Here is a 20279-nt window from a genome sequence, read left to right as displayed (position 1 = left end):
ACTTTCCCCCGTTTTCCAATTCATCAATCGTCCAGCCATCCATGTTAATTTAATGTGTCCCCGCACCTTCAAGAAAAACCGCAGCACAAACATGTCCAGCTGGGAGTCAGGGGTTTGGGGGGGTACAGTGAGGTTGCTGAGGCTGTTGACCCTGAAGCATGAGGCTTTCGCTGTGGTCTCATTAGCAGCTTTCAGACATGCACAGAGGAAAGAAAGACAAACTCCAAACTGTTTTCTCCAGACGTGAACTAGATACGTGTCTAGAGTTCATTTTCTGGAGTTCATGTCTGAAAACGACCAGATGTCCGGCAGGAGTTTATAAATCTACATATGGAGAATGCTCCTGTTGTGGTTTCATTAATTCATGCACCTGCATACTTCACTGGCGGTTGTAGGGAGTGAGCTTCCCGACCTCTGGGGATGAGTCTAAATAAAAGCGCATTGTTTCCTTGTTGTGCCCGAAGCAGAGCGACGATGAGATTGAGAATCCAAACCATACGTGAGCAGTATAGTATGCACAGTAAGATAAATAAATAACATTATGTAACTGGATGAATGCAGATGCGCAAACTGATTTTTCTCACATTAAAGATGCTACACAGCATCTGCAGTAAAAATTACTTAAAAAATATTGAAACATTTTGAAAGCGGATTATATTTAGAGGATTTGCAGAAATTTACAGCTTTTGTTTGCTGTAAATCCCGTATTATTGTTTCCAGCACGTCGTTGGCGTCAGCCCTTATTGCCAAAAGCTCTTGAATCTCATTGTCTGTCCAAGTTGACATCTTTGTAGACGTCTTCTACGCGTATGGCTCCGCTTTTTTTAATTCATTCCACTTCATTACATGTCTGAAAACAGCCTTAAAGAAGTTAAAGGGGCGATAAGGCACAAGAGATGACTTCAACCCCTGATCCCCAAACAGCACTTATCTTAAAACTGTGCCCTCACTTCAGGCGACAGTGGGCAGAGAGAGAATGCACCTAAAGCGGCCATGAGCTCCATCACCTGACTCGTGTCTGATGGGCCGTGGATAAGTGGGAGAGTGACGATGACACCGCATCCGGCGTGAGTAATGGCTCGGCGCTAGCCCTGCACCGACAGTCTGCGGAGTCGTCACAGGACACTCGAGTCATTGCAACAGCAGCAGTCGAGGTGGCTGCCATGACATGACATGCCACAGCATGACATGGTTGTAAATTATTTCTTTAAAAAATTGTATGTATTTGAGAAAATGACTCCTTGCATATATTTTAAATCCTGATCACTTGGCTTGTTAAAGTGTAAATTACTGGAGTGTCATTTATTTCAAAGATTAGCTTTTTCTTTTTTTTTAATTGGATACAATTTGTTACATTAGGGTTATTGAATAATAGGCTTTTTATTACAGCAGACACGTAGGCCTTCTCCACACTGCTGCACCACCTACTGGCCCTGCATGCATGCAGGGCCAGTAGGTGGCGATAAAGTCAACCTCGGAAATCTGTCAAACACCAGATAAACATCGTGAGCTCTCTAAGTGCGGCCTTTTTATTGACGGTTTGCATGTGGACGAGTCCCAACACAGAGGAACAAGTTTGTTTTGCAGAATATCTGCATCAGGGTAGACGGGGCCTTTGACTTGTCAGGAGCAGCACAGGTGTAATATTCAGCCATGATCCAATGTTTTCACCTGTGTTTTTCTCACTGTGATGAGTCAACATGTCTTCAGTTAATAAAGCCTGTTCAGGTTTGGAGCGCTGCTTATTTCTGAATAGTTACAGCTTCACATATTAGCCAAAGTTGCATTTGTGTAAAATCTATAATTCTAGGTTCAGACACAGATTTTCACTCCTGGGTGAGGTCGGTGGTTTTAAACTCTTCTTTATGGACATTTTACAAATCTGAGGTTGATCAATTATGTGTTATACCTCCTCCCTGTGCATCAAACAATTGTTATATTGCTATTAATGAAAATTACATTGCGATAATCATTGATATTGTTTTACTGCCCTGCCCTTTTGATGTCTCATTATAATTGGCTTCTCTGTGGCAGACGGTCCACACATCATCTAAAGGTTGAATGTGTCTCAGACAGGAACAGATAGAAATCAGAGGGAGCCGGCGAGATGGGTGGACTGTCTCGTCTCGGCTCTCGCTGTGTTCCTGAAAACTAAAGAACAAGGTACGAAACGCTGACAGCTACTTTCAAAAATGTAGGTTAACGGGCTGATATATTCTCGTGCAGCTCGAGGTTCGCGCCGCGCAACAGCAGCTTTCCAGATGTAGTACAGATGTGTTCTGTGTTACGCAGGATTGCATGGAATATATCCGTGAACGATAAATAATGTAAGGTCTAATTATTTGCAATGATGGATGAGGCTCACACTGAACTCATCACATTGTGTTACAACAGCAGCAGATGCTGACTGCAAATATTATCACTGCATAAAGTAACGCACAATAACACTGTCATTCCATCATATTGACTCTTCCTACTCACTGTCCCTTTGTCAGGTGGGAAGCTGGCTACACTGCAAATAATACAACACAAGGCAGTTTGTATCACTATTCTATCACAGTGACATGTGGGCCCAATGGGAATTAAACTACGAGCTACACAGGACAATGCAACTATGCATTTAACATTTCATTAAAATCACAATGTGGGAGCGTTTACCCACTATATTCCCTCACACACACACACATTCACCTACACGCACACAAAGTATTCCACTAAACTGATCAGGGGTTCCCAAGCGTTTTCAACCTCCAAAATAACTGTGCCAGATCCTTGCGACCCCCATTATCCCCAAGGATGTTGAGCCAGTTCACAAAAACATAAAATAAACCACCTGCATGCTCATGTAGCAACGTTTCCTGTGGTGCTGTAAATTAACCTGCTGTAACCAATGCTGTCACTAATCTGTTATCACCTCAGGGCTCATGTGGAGACAAAGAAAACCAGACGGCTGGTGATTATTTGAATGGTTAGTATTTTTTAAAGCTTTTGTGACACTTTTATCTGGAGCCAATCCCAGCTGACATTGGGAGAGAGATGGGGTACATACTGGACAGGTCACCAGCGTAAAGGTTAAATGTGATGTGTTTTTAAAAATTGTATTTGTGTTTCTGGAACTCATCTTAGGAGTCCCAACACCTAGTTTGGGAAACACCGCTGCAGATGGCATCATATGTGACCTCATTTCCAGTTACTTTGCATCACATTCTTATTGTGAGCTGAATGGGTGGATATCAGTGTGCACGGATACTCAAAATGGTGTAATTTGGTCTAAAATGTGCAAAAATAGGAAAATTGTCCCTCTCACCGTCATGACAAGATTTGTCGTTTGTTTCATTAATCAATTTATAAAATAACTGCCTTGACTCTACTCTTGACTGCAAATACTGATAATTGGGATTTTAATTAATTTACAATTTGGATTGAAATTATCATTTGAACAATATTAAATATCTAAAATACACATCCCCAATAAGATTTTTAGGTTTTTAACACTGCTCCTTTTTCCTATGTTTTTTACATCCTTATGTTACATGGATAGTGTCTTATGTTGTTTTTGATTGTGACCCCTTGTCTGTGGACTATGGCATTTCACGTATTCTCTAACATGTATTAAAGAGGTAACAGATAAAGCCATTCATCTAGAGACATGGTTGTTTTCCCCTCGATGACAAACAGCTTTTTCAGGGTTTGGCAACATTTGAAGGGAAAGAAAAACACAATTTTCCTCCCTGAGTTTTATTTTATGCAACAATCAATGAGATGTTGATCAATAACAATAAAAAAAAAAAGAGGCTGCTGCTGCACCCCGCTAATCAATAGACACCTGCTGACTGGCCTATCTACATATCTGAATCTGAATATGTGAAAACAAGGCCCTGCAGCAGGTTTTCCTCTCAACCTGCCTGCAAGTCTGTTCCACTTGAGAAGGAGCTGCTTCATCACCGGCAGACATCCAGCGATCCTCTGAGCCGAGGGGCCTGCCAGCCTGCACCGGCCGGCACCAGCAACAATAACCCTGCTGCTGCTGCTGCTGCAACTGAACAAACCCAATCCAATGCATCAGCACACAACACATTGCTCTGCTCCGATGCTCGCTCCTCGGGATGCAGTGCGGTGGAGGGAGCGCTCAGGCTGCAGTGCTCCCAACGCGTTTGACGCTCAGCGAGATCAAAGGGAAATAGAAGGAAAACGCGACAGGCGCCTCCATGTTGCTGCTTTATTTGCACCTGGTCACCATCATCATCATCATCACCATCACCATCACCACCACCGGGCGGCCGCGGTGAAGGAAAAAAAACCGCACCGATTTCACACTCGTGCACTGCAGCATTATCCTCAAACCACACATCATGACTGAGGATTAAAAACATCTGATCCCTCCATCTTTACAAAGAGAAAAGATCAAACTCACCGTCTGCAAACCGGCTCCTGTTTCCTCCCCCAGCAGCAGCAGCAGCAGCACTGAATGTGTGTGTGAGGGTGTGTGTGTGTGTTGATGCTGTAGAGAATGATGAGGCGTGTGTATGTGCGTGTCTTGAGGGGCCGTGCCCGGTGTGTGTGTGCGTGTATGTGTGTGTCCGTCCCCCTCAGCCGCTGCAGCAGCAAGCTGTGGTCCACACGGATCCTCGGCTCTCCTCCTCACCAGCTCCCCGCTGCTGTCAAAACCAGCTCCGGCCCGAGATCGTCTATGCCCCGGTGAAGAGCGCACACTCTGCAGCGGGAGAGGACTGCGCCACCGTGGGCGGAGTCAGAGCGCATGCGCATGGGGTGGGGGGGTTAATAGCTTGCATGCATGTGGCATTAACGCATGGGATTAATTTGGAGTGAAGACCATAGTAATACCCTGCTTCCATCTTTGTTCCACTGAAAGGACTCTGCAACAGATGTGCCTGTTATTTTAGTTATTGATTCAATTTCAGATTCATTGATTGACAAGTCACAGAAGCATAGTTTTACTTTAAGAAATTATACAAAAGCCAAAGATATGAAAATGATAAGATATCGTAGCCCTATATGAAAATATATGTGCAAGAAAAGCAATGAATGCTTGAACTAGTGGATTCTTGTCTAATTGTTCCTGACATAGACGGAGACGGACGACATATCTCCACTTCCTCTCACTTTTCACAATTGAAGCCAAAGTATAGTCGGGTCATATGCCGCCATCTTCTGCATATGGAGCCAGAGTCTGCGTAGATGTTCATCCTTTTTTTTAAATAAGATTAATAACTCATTCTAACTAATTAAAACAAACTTACCGGAAAAGGGAAAACACACATCAGTGTGATAAGAAATATCTAAAATGACAGAAACTATCTTTGAAAAAAAAATATTTAACGTGTAATTAGGTCCATGTACCGTCTGCAAACATGAAGGATTTGGGATTTGTGATCTATACCACAACCAGCCACCAGGTGGCAATCGAGACGCTTTGGCTTCACTTTGGGAGCCATCATGTCATCGATCTTTGTTAGAAATAGTTTCCATCTTTGTTATAATGAGAAGACAACGACTAGGGCTGCAACTCACTTTTGTTTCTTTATTAATTAATATACATATAATAATCTTGATCAATGAAGAATGTCGATGTTCAAACTCTTGTTTCATTTTAACAATTCAAAAGCCAAATATATGATATGAGTGATAAAGAGCAACAAATGCACAAAACAGTGAATGTTTAACATTTTTGCTTGAAATTTGGTTTAAAAAAATCAATTAACACAACAGTTCACTCAATTAGTCAACCATTGGTTCCTGCTCTTGTCTCTCCAATATATTAAGCTACTTGTAGTGGGTTGGAAAAAAAACACATCAGAGTGAGACCTCTTTCTTTTCCACCCACTATCTGTGTGTGCTTCCAATCCAGTGCAGGAAGAAAAAGGAGGGGTGGGGGGTGTTTAGATGAGTTGCAGCAGGTCCACCTGCACCCACTGAAATAAACAATAACCCTGCACAACACTGTCAACATGTTTCAAAATAAAGTTGCCTGGAGCGTAGTTTGTCAGTGTAGCTTTTTCTTTTGTATTTACACTTGTATTTGTACTTGTACATATATAAAACCAATAGTTATCCTTTGATTTGCTGATATATGTTTTGTTGAGAATTAGCTAAATCTCTCTTATTTGTTATTGCCTGTTGTAGATGTAATGTAAATAAGAGCATTGCACATCTGAACTTGATAAACACAAGAAATGTGATGGTGATGCTTCCACAAACCTTTTCATTTTGCTAAATGTTACCTACCTGAGAGGTAACATCTGATCTAAACGTTTCCCAATGTCGAAGAGTCGGGGGCTTCTTTGCCAAACACCTGACTCCGTCCCGTTGTGAACTGCAGACCCTTCGTCTCACATGTCAGCCGTGTGTCAGCGCCCCCTCACCCCACATCACTCACAACCTGCGACAGACCGGGCATGTCTACACACACGTTGTCATCCACACATCAAGCCATCAACACGCTGTTTCCACTCTCCTCGTCTGCCAGGACTCACACGCTTGTGTTTACACTGCAGCCGCACATTTTCCACCATTCATTTCGGTGAAAAATGTCAAGCGTCAAAAATGTGTGTGCCGGGCTTTTAGGGCTTGGAGCTCACCGTGAGAAAAACGCGCACTGCTTCTTCACATGATGAATGCATGTAGTAACACTCATCCAGGCCGAGGGGCAGGAGCGTTCACAAGTGAGCCATGTGGCGTTTGCTGCGAGTAATGGTGACAAGGCCAAAACAAAGCTGGGCGATGGAGCTCTGGTCATCACACGTGCTCTTTCACACCAGATAAACAATGTGTTGGGGTTTCTGTGCATGTATGTGCAAGATGATGGGAAAACACACAGAGCCAAATATAACTATTAACAGTTGGTGATAGGGTTGGTAATCCTGGAAAAGTAAGCAAGAGCCGGCTAAACAAAATGTAACCGAATCATCCCAAACCCGCCTTCCCGTCAAAGTTCGGCCCCCGAAAAACAAACGAACATGCAAGAAGCCGACTTTTCCCTGATTGGCTCGTTAACTTCTGGCCATTGTCTCAGCTTCGGCGGTGGGCTACAGACACCGGCTTTTATATATTTTTTCCAGACAACTTTATTTATCACTGGCTATCAGCAGAATCAACTTACCAACCCGACCTTTAAAGTATTGATACAATCTGTACATGCATGTGCAAGATGATGCACAGACGTTGCAATAGAGGACACAGACATCCATGCAGGGCAGTTAGACAAATAGGGTGTGTGTGTCCTCTCGCTAACCGACTGGCAGGGACCTGCGGAGAACCACACCACTGTGCAAACTCCTCAGCCGTTGCTTTTCAATTCCTTGACGTGACGACAGACAGATGTTTTTCTGGCACCGTGACATTACCAACATGCCGCTGTGGAGTGTGAAACACTCCCCGGCGCTTTGGACATATTTTCAGAAACAGTGAGTCTTCTGTCTCTCTCATCCCCACATTTTTACTAAAAGCACAATTTAAAAGACACTGCGTAAAAACCCTCGTCATGTTCCAGCAAGAGTTTATATCTTTAGGACCCACTCCGAAGCGTCTCTGGGGAGCTGTGTACTTTAAAACCAGTTCATACAGGCTGGGGTTTATCATGGCGAGACATTGCCTCTCTGATAGCAACCAGATACTGTTATTGTTTACACAACAGCCTTCCTAACTTGGGATGTTGCAAACTGACAGGTTTCTGACCCGGGCAAGAGGACTGGGGGGCGGGGGATCAGTAAGGATTTCATTATATGTGAATCCTCCTTGAGCCCTCTGCGTGATTTTCTCCTCTGCAGTGACAGATGGAGACATATGAATCAGTTCCTTCTCCTTCATTTTTATTCCTGAGTGAGCGTCTCTCTCACACACTCACACACACACACACACACACACACTTCTAAACCCTGAGGGACCTTTTCCTTGGTTGCAATGACTTGTTCGATGGCTCTTCTTATGTAACCGTGTTTACATATTTGCAGCTGCAACCCATCACATTGAGGTCGGGCACAGATATGAGAAAATTAAAGCAAAGTATTGACAGAAACAAGGTATGGCAACTTGTGTGGACCTCTCCTCGTGCGCTTTAGTGTTTGTGTATGAAGATGACACACGTTAGGCTGATGGTGTTTGTGTGTGTGCCAACTGCGGGAGCTCGAAAACAAACGAAAACAAGAACACAGCGCTTGATAGGAAAGTTAAATGTGATCACTTTTTTTAGGTCAATTGTGTAACACGTCTACCAGATCGGGGATAAATTTAGGCAAATGTTGGCTCACATACATCAGGAAGATTATAAACGAGAAGGGAACTATAATGGTTGCTAGGGAACACCGTGAGACCAGACTATCTAATTCTGAGGAGGAGGAGGAGGAGGAGACGGACAGCTCCTGCCACAACAAGCAACTAATAACGCAGCGGCACAAACTATCTCCGGTATCGCTCTCTCTATATGTATACGTATTCGTCACTCCTTCACGTAAGCACAGTCTGACAGGCTTCACTTAACCTCCACACTTTGGCCTGCATCACACTCATGGGAACCAGGATGAACATCGCCAGAGTGTTTATCTTCTGCTCACCTCATTTGTCCGTCTCGACTGCGCTCGTCAGAGACACAGTCTGACGGGAGGGTTAAATGATACTTTTGGAGTCTCACGAAACCTCACGTCTGTGGCGAGGTTTTAAATTCTACATGAACGTTAAAAGTCCAACCGGTGTGGATTTTTGGGGGCCGAAACCAATATTAGAGAGTAAGAGTATTAGAGAGGATTTATATTTTGCAAATATTCCCACGGTGCCGTTATCAAACCCTTACAAGGAAACGTAATTGAGGCTTGACACTTCACCTGAACCCCTAACCATAAACATTGTGATTAATTACTTAATTTGCCAAAAAGTGAGATATGTCCAAAGCAATTTCATGGATTAATTTAATTGCCGGCTCAATGACTCAGGTTTAGCACTATACACAGCAGTTTTAGATACATTGTATTATATCAAAAAGAAAACACAAGTAAAACCAAATATGTAGAACTTCTTTGGTGGATTTAAAACGTGAATGCACATCTTTTCTGGATTGTTAAGTTGGTTTGGAGAAGTCTCATTTCATTCAATTTTGAACAGCGAGCTGATCAATTGGTCATTCTAATAAACATCGTATATAATCAGTTTCTATGACTAATGCATTTTAAATGGTGACCTTTTTGAGGAATTCATTGGCTACCTGGTGCATTGTGTTTTACTAATGGTTTTTGAGTCCCATCAGTCTCTAAAACATGGTAACAGTAAATTTTATATATATAATGAAGACTCTCACACATCTTCATCTAAGAATTATGAAGAAATATTTCCACTCACACTGCAACAGATTGATTTTAGCGATCTGACCCCTCAGTCTCAGTTTACTCACTAAAAAGACCCAATGAGGGCAAAACAAAATGTAGGTAACACAAACACTGGCCGCTGACCGAGTGAAGCTCCTGCTGGCATTGGTGGGTGGAAAAAAGCCTGGTCCATCAATCTCTCAGTCAAACCAGTTGTAAGACTGACAGGAGCGAGGGACCAGTCAAGTGAAATACTCGACATATTGTTTTGTGTTTCTTCTGACATGTGTCGTGGTGATTTGTGGGCGAGAGTCATTGTGGCATATTGTTCACGTTGATTGGGGCAACGACGTGTGACTTAGTGGAATGAAGGGACGGAATTCCAGTTTGATCTTCAGTGGGATCAAAACAATAAAGCAGAAAATCATTGTGTGCAATTGAGGGGGCAATTCATCATAGGAAGACACTTGGCATTCCTATGTGGCAACTCTATTGATGAGCGCTTTGGGATGTGTGATTGTGTGAAGAAGGAAGCAGCAGAACGTAAAAGCAGATAAAAGATGAGCAAAATCAAATAATATTAAATTATATTATCATCCCTCACATTTTTATACATGTGGACTTTTAAAGAAATCCTTCCGAGTTCAGAGGTCAAAAGAACAGAGTTTGTCATTGCATTTGAAATCAAGTTTTATTATTTCATGACACTTTTTTTTTTGCATTCCACAAATTAATGAGGAAGGGAAGAATCTTTTTTTAGAACATGTGTCAAATTTATAAAAGGGTGTGGCATCAAAAACCAGGGCTGAGGAATTCAGGCTAAATAGAAATTACACTAACTAACATATTAATCTACAGATTAGATTTGTAACACGAGGATGACACGGATTATATTCTAATAGTTTATTATGTTAGCAGATTTCAGTGTGGGTGTAAATACAGAATAATGCATTTCTTCCATCTTAATCTCCATTCCTAACAATAACACTCATAAAATCAATATTATTTCAAATAGTATTTACATTTTCAAAAGTGCATGAGGTCTTTCTTCTGTACAGTGTAAAGAAACAGGCAGTCACGTTTCTGTTCTTACTGTGCAATCATGTGTTAAATTACAGGAAATGAAAAAGAACATCAGTCTTTACAAAATTGGCATAAAGTTTTCAACAACAATAAATGTGGTTGGATCATGCACCAGCCCCAACCTGCTGCATTTGTCCCAGAAATGCTATCTTACAAACAATAAATTACCTCTTTTTAAGTTATTTTCACAATATTATTATTACTACCGTCTTTATTGTTTATGAATAATCATCTTTTAGTGTTTGGTAAATGAAGGTGAAACCATGAATATTTACACATTTCATTTTTGATTCCCATTGAAATAAAAAAATAATAAATCCAGTTCGGGCCCTTTTATTTATTGGTAGTGTTTTTACACTCAGGGTCCTCTTACCTTAAAAACTCTTTTTTGTGGTATTTCTGTTGCCAGGCTAACAACTACAGCTTGGAGATGAAGGGCAGACCCTCGTACATGTCGGCTTTCAGCTTGGCCCACTCTGCCAGCCTCTGGATGGCGCCCTTCTCCTGGCTGAGCACGCTCGCCGCCTTCCTCAGCTTGGCCTCGTTTTTCTCCAGGTAGCGCTCGCCCTCTTCCTTGAGGAAGTTCAGCTTCTCGATGCGGCTCTCGTTCAACGGGATGTCCTCGCTCATGTAGGGGTTGAAGCGGAAGTAGGTGTCCGGGGGCAGGAGGGCGTCCAGCATGGTGTGCACCTCTGCAACCAGGATGCAAGGGGGGTTTTAAAGCTGTCAAAATCCGACACTAACCACAGGCAATTTTTAAATGTTCATTATTGGTCTTAAACATAGAATACATAACTTCAGCCTCTAGGTGTCTTTCTATGAGAACAACAATTAAAGACTTAAAGCTGCCTGGTTAACATGTGTATCGTTAGCTGTTTGGTTGAGTAGAAGCATTGGATGTCTCGACGCTTGCCGGCACCTTTGCCTCTTTGAAAACCGGTTCGCCTAATGAATCCGGGGATAGGATGGGCCGGGAATGGAAGAACGCATTTGTCTGCCGCATTTAACAAAGCCTTCGATATGGCACAGCTAAGTCCTGCTGCTCTGATGCAAGTGGTCTTCAAATGCATCCTCCAAGGGATTAGGCCCGAAATTGAGACACAGCTCTAGTCTGAGATCCCGAAGCAGTGATCATGGGAGTTGTTGTATTCACGTTGCGTGAAGTGACCAATACAACCAGTGAAAGCAAAAATGGCTAACTGGCCCGCAGTGTATTTTTCTGTACCACAGAAGTTACAGCAGAGACGGGTAAAGCAGATATAACAGAATTTCAAAGGCCAAAAAAAGAAACATCCTGTTACCATGAATAAAAGTCGATTTCTCGAATTAAACATTGTTGGAAACATTTTGGATTATGTAAGTACACAATAATATATAAAATAGGTGTAGTTGACTTTAGACATTTTAAATATAGAATTGTTACATATTGTGGTCCTACCCTCTGTATCTGTGGCGCTGCTGATGACGTGGGACAGCTTGGTCTTCAGGCTTGTGTAGGTCGTGTTGTTCTTGCCCGCCGTCTCGTGGCGTCCGGTGCCCAGAGACAACACGCACTGCAGAGGCGTGTTTGGCCACAGACACTTGCACTCGTGGATGGCCAACGCTGTGGGGTTGTTAATCAGAAGTCCTCCATCCTGAAGACGAACAGAGACACACCTTCAGCATCTCTTCACTTAAAATACGTTTACTCACATCATCGCATAAAAGGGAACATTGCATATGTGACATGCACCTCTGGTTTGAATATATTGGTTGTGACAGCCTGCAGGGGACAAATGAGGTGAAGAGGACACACTGTCCCTGAGCTACACAGCTTCAGGCCGGAGGAAAAGAAACTCCAGGGGCCAGAGATGTGCTGCGCTGGCAAACAGCTCTGTTTATTCAGGAGTAAACAAGTTAGAAAAACGTGAATCAGCAGCTAAAAGACCTCTTTTTTGGGGGGGGGGGGGATTTGGACCAGGATTGACCTATATAATGAATATAATAGCTGCGACTCAGCTTGAGCGAAACATGATATTGCATTTTCCCATTCTAATCCTGACTGATTCAATTTAGACGCTTACCATTAATTATTTGCCCGCTTTTTTAATTGGTCACGTGCCGTCGTTTTCACCGAACAGTGTTTCTGACCTAAACGATGCCGACAACGAAGAGAAAGAGGCACAATCAGGCTGAATAGATGCCCGGGAACTGATTTAGAGCTAAACACTCCTCTCAGTCTTTCCCCCTAGTTCTGCGCTGGAACTTCTCCAACCGCTGAAGTGCTTTTGGCGAGGATTAGCGGAGATGGAGAGTGTGGCACACAAGAGGTCTGACGCTGCAGAGCGGAGCTGGGGTAAAGGTCGTTTCAATGCCCCATGGGGGTGGGGGTCCACTATTTCCTCTGGGCAAAAAGTGTTGGAAAATGTCTGTTTTTATGAATTAAATGCTAAATCACGCAGTTACAAATACCTGCATAGGTTTAATATTTAGCTCTGAGAAACGTATTTTGGATTCATGCTTTTGTCTTTGTCCTCTGGGATCATTTCATCTTGTGGTAAGTGTAGCTTGGATGGTTACATAGTTTTCGGCTGATAGTTAAAAATCTCCATTTAGAAAACGATTTTGACTTCCAAATTCATGCTGTCGAGCTCTATGTTTTTCTTCGCTGTGTGTATGTATGTATGTATTTTTGGTGCCATGCATGGGAAATTTTCTCCTGAGAAATACTGAGGCTAGTGCTGAAAACTAGAGTAGGAGTGAGACCGGTGGGTGGTGACGGTTGCTCAAACTGACGATAAAAAGAGGAATCTGGATAACAACACACGCACACACACGACTCATTCATGCCCCATATTTCCATTCCATGCTGTCATCCCCGAGTCTGCAGGAAAAATGACGGAAAACAGACACTTTATGCAGAGATGCCAGCACATATCATACAAGCAAATGGAGATATTGGCTTCCCAGACAACAAAAAAAACTCTTGGGTCATTTCTTTTAAATCTGATTCAGGAGAATCGTAGCTAAGGTAGGTAAATATGCAGAGTGGGATTAGAGATTAAGGTTCTGTTATTGATTAAACCGAGTTATGGGCCGTCTTCTGGCATTAGGAAATGGCAGGGGAGAGTAATACTGGTAAGAAGTAGGGATAAGGCTAATTTTGTCTAAGTAGGTTATCAAAATGAAGCTAAGCCTTGAGGATAATTGCTGCTCATAAAGACCATCTAAAGATATCTGACCTAATAATCGAACTTTATCAAATAACACATTAAACCGACTGTGTGAGCAGCTCCCGAAAGGCAAACCCAAGAGGTATATAAAGATCATAGTGGTCACAAGTAAAGTGCTGTATTACTTCAGACACTTTTGTCCAGAATGACTTGTAATCACTGCAACAGTACAGGAACAGCAGCAGCCTGGTTGTCATTCACTGAGCACTGATTTAACCCTAATCTACCATTCTCTGACCAAAACCTCAGCTTCCCTCTTCCTGTCCAACTCATAGACTGTACATAAACATGGAAGACGTGTCTCTATCGCCCCCATCTTGCATATTTGGAGCCAGAGTCTGCGCAGTAGCCATCGGGGGATTGAGCCACTGTATCGAGGTCCCGAGGATACGCACGCTTGGCCAATTGTGAACCAGTCTCAGCAGTCAATCTGACTGCCTCCCCCCCCGCCCCCATCAACAACTAATTAAAAAAGAAACTTACTGGAAAAATGAACACTATCATTTTTGATTAAAATGACAAAAAACTTTTTTTCCTACCTCTTTGTTTGGTCCATCTCCCATTAACTAAGATGGAGGAGGCAGGATTCATGGCCTATACTGCAGCGAGCCAGCAAAAAATACACTTTTGGGGAGCTGTCATGGCGTCCATCTTTATATACAGTTTATAGTCCATCTCTGTGACTCAACAGCAAAAATAATTATATAATACTCTGTGTTCTCATTATACAGAGAACCGCTACTTTAAACTAAAACTGTCCAACTAAAATCAAATATTAAACTTTTATCTATTTCTGACAACATCAGACAGACAGGGGCTCTCTGTCCTTGGCACCAGTCTTTTCAAAGACACGGCCACATTGTGAAGAAGAATATTGATTGCAAAGATTTCAAGAGATTTGACTTCTCAGATCACCATGGTGACCAACATGGTCATTTCAGACCACTTGCAATGATGTTGCTGCTCTGCTTTTTATCCATTCTGCAACCTCTTCTATTTTAATTAATGTAACTTAACATCCCTGAAAAAGGTGAACGCCTCTCCCAGAGTTCTCTGCTTCGTGTCGTACCTGGTGAAGGTCTTTTCCCAGGACATATTCCTGGAAGTAGCCTGGAGCAGCGGACGAGGCCCTGATGGCCTGCCACATTTTGTGTTTGCAGTCTCCAGGGTAGTGGGACCTCACTCCGGGCATGAGTCTGTAGTTCCTGAACACATAGGCCTTCAGAGGTAAACCCCTGTTCACAATGGTGCTCACTGCTGACACCTGGTGGACAAACAAAATTGTATTTAAAAAAAACTGTGCCAAGTCATATACATTTTTACATCTAATTTTAACACCTGAAATATAATGGGTGTCTTTGAATGTCTATAAAATATAAACAAACAAAATTAAACCATGCACAAATTTAGTATTTGTCTGAACAGTGTAAAGATAAACAGTTGTGATTTACTTTTGGGCAGTCTGGGTCCCTGGCACTCTCAATCATACACCCCTCACCCATCCGTTCCCTGGAGAAAACACAAACATTTATTACACAAAAAGCAGAATTTAAACTACCCCAGCATGCAGCTATTTGAATGACTTATTTTGAGCAGCAGGGAGGAGATGTCATGACATGAAAAACAAGTCCTGCAGACTAACTTGAGGATGTGTTCCCAGATTTCACTGTCGTAGAAAGCATGGCTCCAGCCCATCTTGACGGTTCCAACGATTACGTTCTGCTTGAACACATCCGAGCCCAACTTCCTGTACATCTCCTCGCACTCGTCTAAGGGGATTTGATAAATGCCCAACATGAAGGCCAAGATGGCACCTAAAGGAAAGAAGAAGAAATTCGGTACAAAAGGGAAGTTCACATTAAATCACATGTGGAATCAAAGACATTAAAAATAATTAAAGTCAACAGATTACTAAGCAGTGCCAGTTTACCTGTGCTGACTCCACAGATGTAGTCGAAGAGCTGGTGGACTGGTTTCCCGGTCAGCTCCTGCAATTTACGTAGAGTTTGAAGTGCCAACAGTCCCCTGTAAAAAAAAAAAAAAAAATTATTGTATTAGAACTAATAAACATGTGGAGATTGTTTTGTATTTTTCTCTGGTGCAATAGAACCCCATTAGTTTTAAGCAAGCCTGTAAATTTCATTGAGCAATAGCACCCTCTGCAGACATATGTGATGATTCATTTTGTTGGTCCAAGCGATTAAGTGGTTTTCATGTCCAGAAGAAATAAAGCCTAGTCCCACTCACTGAACTGAAACAGTGGATATTACCCATGATCCCCTGCTTCCTGAACCAGAAGAGCTGCTGCTGTAACAAATACATCAAAACTCTGTTTTTGATATTATAAAAATGTTCTCACTAAATATCTGAGACATCTCTTTTTAACTGATCCACTGTTCAGTTACTCTTGAACTTGCTTGATCTTATTCAGGCAATTTAAGCTCCAACTTTCAGTCAACACTGCGCACAGGAGATCGTACCCCCTCACCAAAGTTTCAGAGAGAGAACAGACGTTCAGGGTAAGGTAAAAAAATAGCATAGTCTTGCTTTAATAATTTCAGTGGTGCACACACTGCAAATTATGGTCAGCATCTCTTTTCTGTAGCCGCAGTAACAATTGCAAAGGAAGGTTGTGTCATTTAATATTAATCTGTAGAGTGTTTGTTTGTAAATTAGATGTAGATGGGGAGTGTCTCAGAAGCTGTACCTGGTCCCTCCTCCATCTATGGCCAGGACTCTGATTCCTCTGCCTTTGACTGGTTCTGTGTAGCCGACCAGAGCCAGAGCTTCTCTCACAGCAGACTGGAGAGGAAGGTCTCTGGCCTGGCGCAATCGCAGCAGGCAGGGCATCGCGCTCGCCTAAAGGACAAACATGGTGTCAACTACATTTCCAACTTTGTACAAACATTTAAGGACTGTGCAACCCATCTCACAAAACTCTCACTAACCTTGATGGCTACACCTCGTGTCTCCGGGAACTCCCGGAGATGATGGCTGAGTTCCTCCACGCGACTAGTAAGGAGTTTGACGTCCGTGACCCTCAGCAGGCCTTTCACCAGAGCTCTGGTCCTGTTGTCTACACTTACCCTGGCGATTATCTGCATGACAAATACACAGCATGAACAAAAAATAGACATCTTATAAATATAAGGCCTCCAACACATTTTACTTGTCTATACTTAAGGGGCCTCGCTTATTTACCTACGAGCCTTTTGAAAGCATTTTGATATTGCTGATGTTTTTACCACTTTGGACTCTTCTCAGCATCAATGCCTCTTACCTTCTGCCTTTGTGTCAACAGCTGTTGCTTCCTTTCCTCCGTTTTCTCCTCTTCATTTGTCTTCTCCTCTCTTTTCTCACCAGCGGGCTCTCCCACAGCGACCGCCGCAGCCTTGTCTTTCTCAGCTGCAGCGCTCTTGGAGTCACTTCTAAATTTTGGGACCAGTGGTGCAATGTAATTGCCAACAAAAGCCTGAACACTGGGCCGAGGGTAGGACAGGTAGCGGGTGAAGCCCTTTTTAGCAGAGGTAGTTGGCACCGGGATGGGCTGAGCTATGTTTTCTGTTGCAGGGGTGTCAGAGGAGTGCACCCCCACTGGTGGACTGTGCTTATCTGATGGAGAGGTAGTTGCTGCTTCAATATTCTTTGCCTCCGCCACTGGAGACAAAATAAGAGTCTGTTCCCCTGTTCTCCGAGGAACAGGCTCAGAGACGGGAACATCGCCTCCTCTGTCCTGCTGCAGAGGCCTGTTCTCTACATCTTCTCCCTCTGTGTTGGTGCCAAAGTAATTATTGATGTGCTGAGCCAGAGTGTTGTAGGTCTCGTCCATGTTGGCTGAAAGAGCTGTCGGGTGAAACAGCTGCGTAGTTTGTTTTGCCACAGTGGTGGACGAGCCTGGGGCAGACACTTTAGCCGCTGAAGCTAAACCGGATGTGGACTTATTGGTGGCAACAAAAGGATTTTCTATGACTTGGTGACTTTGCTTGTCCAACTCTTCCTCTGCTGTGTTCTTCTCACCTCCGTCCTGCTCTTTCATAACGGGTTCAGATTTTTCTGCATGGGTGCTACAGACTGCGGCGCCACCAGGCTTGAAGCGGGAGAACTTGGAGATGAGGTCGGTGCTGCCTACTGCCTTGGTTACGCTGTCCAGCGTGGTCCTGATCCGAGACATGCGTTTGCTCACTGGGAACAAGAAGAGGTTTACAGTGTAAAATCAGTTTGGAAGGTAATTATGAATATTGCTTGTTCCATAGTTACAATACAACTATACCGAAGGCAATTTGGTTTAGGGCAAGTAAAAGAAGACAAAACATGCATGATCAATAAAAACAATAACACAATAAAAGAGATGTTCAGTTGTGTCGAGCTAAAAGTGATAATTAAATCAAATAGTCCACATGGCAGATAGGCATTTGAGAGTAAGTGTTTTTGTGTATGTGCCAAGCTCTAGATGGAGCAGAGACTTGCCCTGTAATGTCTGTGCTGGTATGTTGAGCACCTGAGGAGGAAAAGATGATTTGGAACAGAGCAACATGGGTTGGGTTGTTGGTCCGAAGGGCCATATTCCTGACCCGCTCCTCGTAAAAGCCAAAGAAATCCAGTCTCCATGGAAAAAGAAGTTAACTAGTGAGCCCATAATGTAGCTGAGCCCTTGGGCTACCCACACTGGTTTCCCTAAAGATCAAGGTAAAGATGTTCCTTTTTTCTCTTTAGTATTGTGTAACCATATTGCTTAGTAATTGTGTTTTTTGAACTGCATTTAAAAAGGGTTAGCTAACAATGAGTCTAATTTGTTCTTATGGATGGATGTTAGTGTATTTAACTAAGAGTCCTTGGAGAAAGGCAGCTGTGTGGCAACAGAGGCAGATGCCAAACAGTGTGGCAACAGAGGCAGCTACTTTCGAACGATGTCTCATCAAAGGCAGCTGCCTTTACATGTAGGTGGCAGTTTCTGTTGACAGCGTAAGTGCCTCTACGAGCTACCGCTGCCACGATTTGAGCTTGCCCCTACTGGAAACACACTGGGTTTAATTTATCAATAAGGCCTTTACTGGTCTTTTACCTCCTTACACAACCTCACTGCTGCACTGCTGTCTTTTAATGTGGTCTCTCATCTAACATGCTGCATCACACTGCAGGTGCACACGGTGTTTCAGTAAATCCAGTTTTTCATAAAAACAAAACAGCTGGCTCTTTTTTTTACAGTGCAAGTGAAAATAAAACCAACAGAGGGCTCCATCGGATGCCTTGGTAACCATAGAAACGCCTAGCAACAAAAACGGACGGTGACAACAGCTTCCACAGAACAGATCAGAAATAAGTTGCTGGATCTAAATATGGAAAACCTCGCATCGCTATCCGATGTGAGTCTCACAGCGGAGTCGGCTCAGCTTGTGAAAATCCTTCTGAAGAGACGCACTGTCACCGGGGACCAGGAGGGAAGCCCTGTGACGAGGCGTGTGGACTGGGTGTCGAGCGAGGACTTCACGGTCGACGAGGGGGAGAGACAGGTCGGGGAGTACATCCGAACCTGGGAGCTGCCGCCCCACTGGCTCCACAGCCTGTATTTCCTCTGCACGACCGAGGAGCAGCATCACACCTTCCACCACTACCAGGCCCGCTTCAGCGGCCCGACGGCAGGGAGGCCGATCCAGGGGACGGCTTCAGTCTTCTTCGTCATGTGCGCGTCTAAGGTGGAAGCCCGGGATCAGCCCGTGGAAGTGGGCTTCTTGGTGGAGTCCAACACGCTGGTGCACACGCCCGGAGCCACCAGGTTCACAGAGACGTGGCTGGCGGATGTGATCGAGAGCAAGGCTGCGCTGCGACATGCGACAAATACACCTTGATCAGCCCCGAGAGCCACATCCAGCTAGCACGTGTTAGCTAAGACGAAAACTCTGTTGAAATGATAAGGACTAGTTAGCTGCCATAGCTTCTGAATCGTGTCCCTCGCGTTTACTGCACCGTCAAATGTTAGCGAGCTTCCCAGCGGTTTCCCAGCAACCGTATTCATGGACAGACACATTTTAGATTTACGTATAAGCTTATTTAAATGATGACACCTCTCGAGCGTGATGTTTGGAGGCTAGCCTGCTAACCACACGGCTAAACGTTTACTAGCCACATGCTAATTGGCCGCTGCTAGCCTCGTGAATGAATGCGGTGTTTTCTACGCAAAATCACGCGTGAAACTACACAAGTCTTCTTCTTACCTTTCACGACACAGACCGCAGCTGAAATGTTTCATTCTATGAGGTGCTGGACGGAGAAAATAAACAGGAACTAGACGGGAAGTGACGCGATAGGTCTGTTTTAAGGGGCGATGTTTTATTTCTGCCACTAGATGTCGACAAACACCTGTAAAATTAACTGAAAATATTTCTATTAAAAATAATCTGAGCCCATGAATTCTGCATTATTATTCGCCGACTGTTATTTGGATCTGCACCAACTCATAAATATCAGTCCCCTAAACATGTCTGTTTTCTTTTCCCCATCAATATCCATGAATTATGCCCTAAAGAAAGGGGGTAAACAAAATCTTGGATCCCTCCCCTGATCTGGATCCACACAAATATTTAATTGGGTTCTTTCCTGAACCATACCACAGCCTTTCATCAAGTTTCGCAGTAATCCATCCAGTATTTTTTGTGTAATGCTGCATACTAAC

The 20279-nt window shown here is 43.4% G+C and overlaps 3 protein-coding genes across 16 annotated transcripts in view; 1 reads left to right on the top strand and 2 right to left on the bottom strand.

The window, feature by feature from the left end:
- Positions 1-4712, bottom strand: part of nrcama (neuronal cell adhesion molecule a) — a 55273-nt gene extending 50561 nt beyond the window's left edge. For all 13 annotated transcript variants that reach the window (XM_047338604.1, XM_047338605.1, XM_047338608.1 and 10 more), the window contains exon 1: positions 4415-4712. The gene's annotated coding sequence lies outside the window, so the exon portion shown is untranslated. The remainder of the gene's footprint in view (positions 1-4414) is intronic.
- Positions 4713-9986: 5274 nt separating this feature from the next.
- pnpla8 (patatin-like phospholipase domain containing 8) lies at positions 9987-19957 on the bottom strand. Of its 2 annotated transcripts, none has more exons than XM_035147613.2 (10): positions 19822-19957; positions 16890-17791; positions 16558-16707; positions 16317-16468; positions 15540-15634; positions 15252-15423; positions 15061-15118; positions 14679-14873; positions 11836-12031; positions 9987-11089 (listed from the first exon to the last, which is right to left on the bottom strand). In XM_035147613.2, the coding sequence occupies exons 2-10, from the start codon at positions 17778-17780 to the stop codon at positions 10815-10817; spliced, it is 2184 nt and encodes a 727-aa protein (XP_035003504.1). In that variant the 5' UTR covers positions 17781-17791; positions 19822-19957; the 3' UTR covers positions 9987-10814. The 2 variants fall into 2 exon arrangements, with proteins under 2 accessions (XP_035003504.1, XP_035003502.1); XM_035147611.2 differs by lacking the exon at positions 19822-19957 and adding an exon at positions 18108-18940.
- Positions 18946-20017, top strand: akap14 (A-kinase anchoring protein 14). Its single transcript, XM_035147616.2, has one exon. The coding sequence runs from the start codon at positions 18946-18948 to the stop codon at positions 19453-19455; it is 510 nt and encodes a 169-aa protein (XP_035003507.1). The 3' UTR covers positions 19456-20017.
- The last annotated feature ends 262 nt before the right edge of the window (positions 20018-20279 follow it).

This window comes from Hippoglossus stenolepis, chromosome 22, assembly GCF_022539355.2.
Source record: "Hippoglossus stenolepis isolate QCI-W04-F060 chromosome 22, HSTE1.2, whole genome shotgun sequence".
In the NCBI taxonomy this organism is placed as follows: Eukaryota; Metazoa; Chordata; class Actinopteri; order Pleuronectiformes; family Pleuronectidae; genus Hippoglossus; species Hippoglossus stenolepis.
Note: the sequence above shows the minus strand (reverse complement) of the source record. Positions and strands in the feature narration are given on the sequence as shown.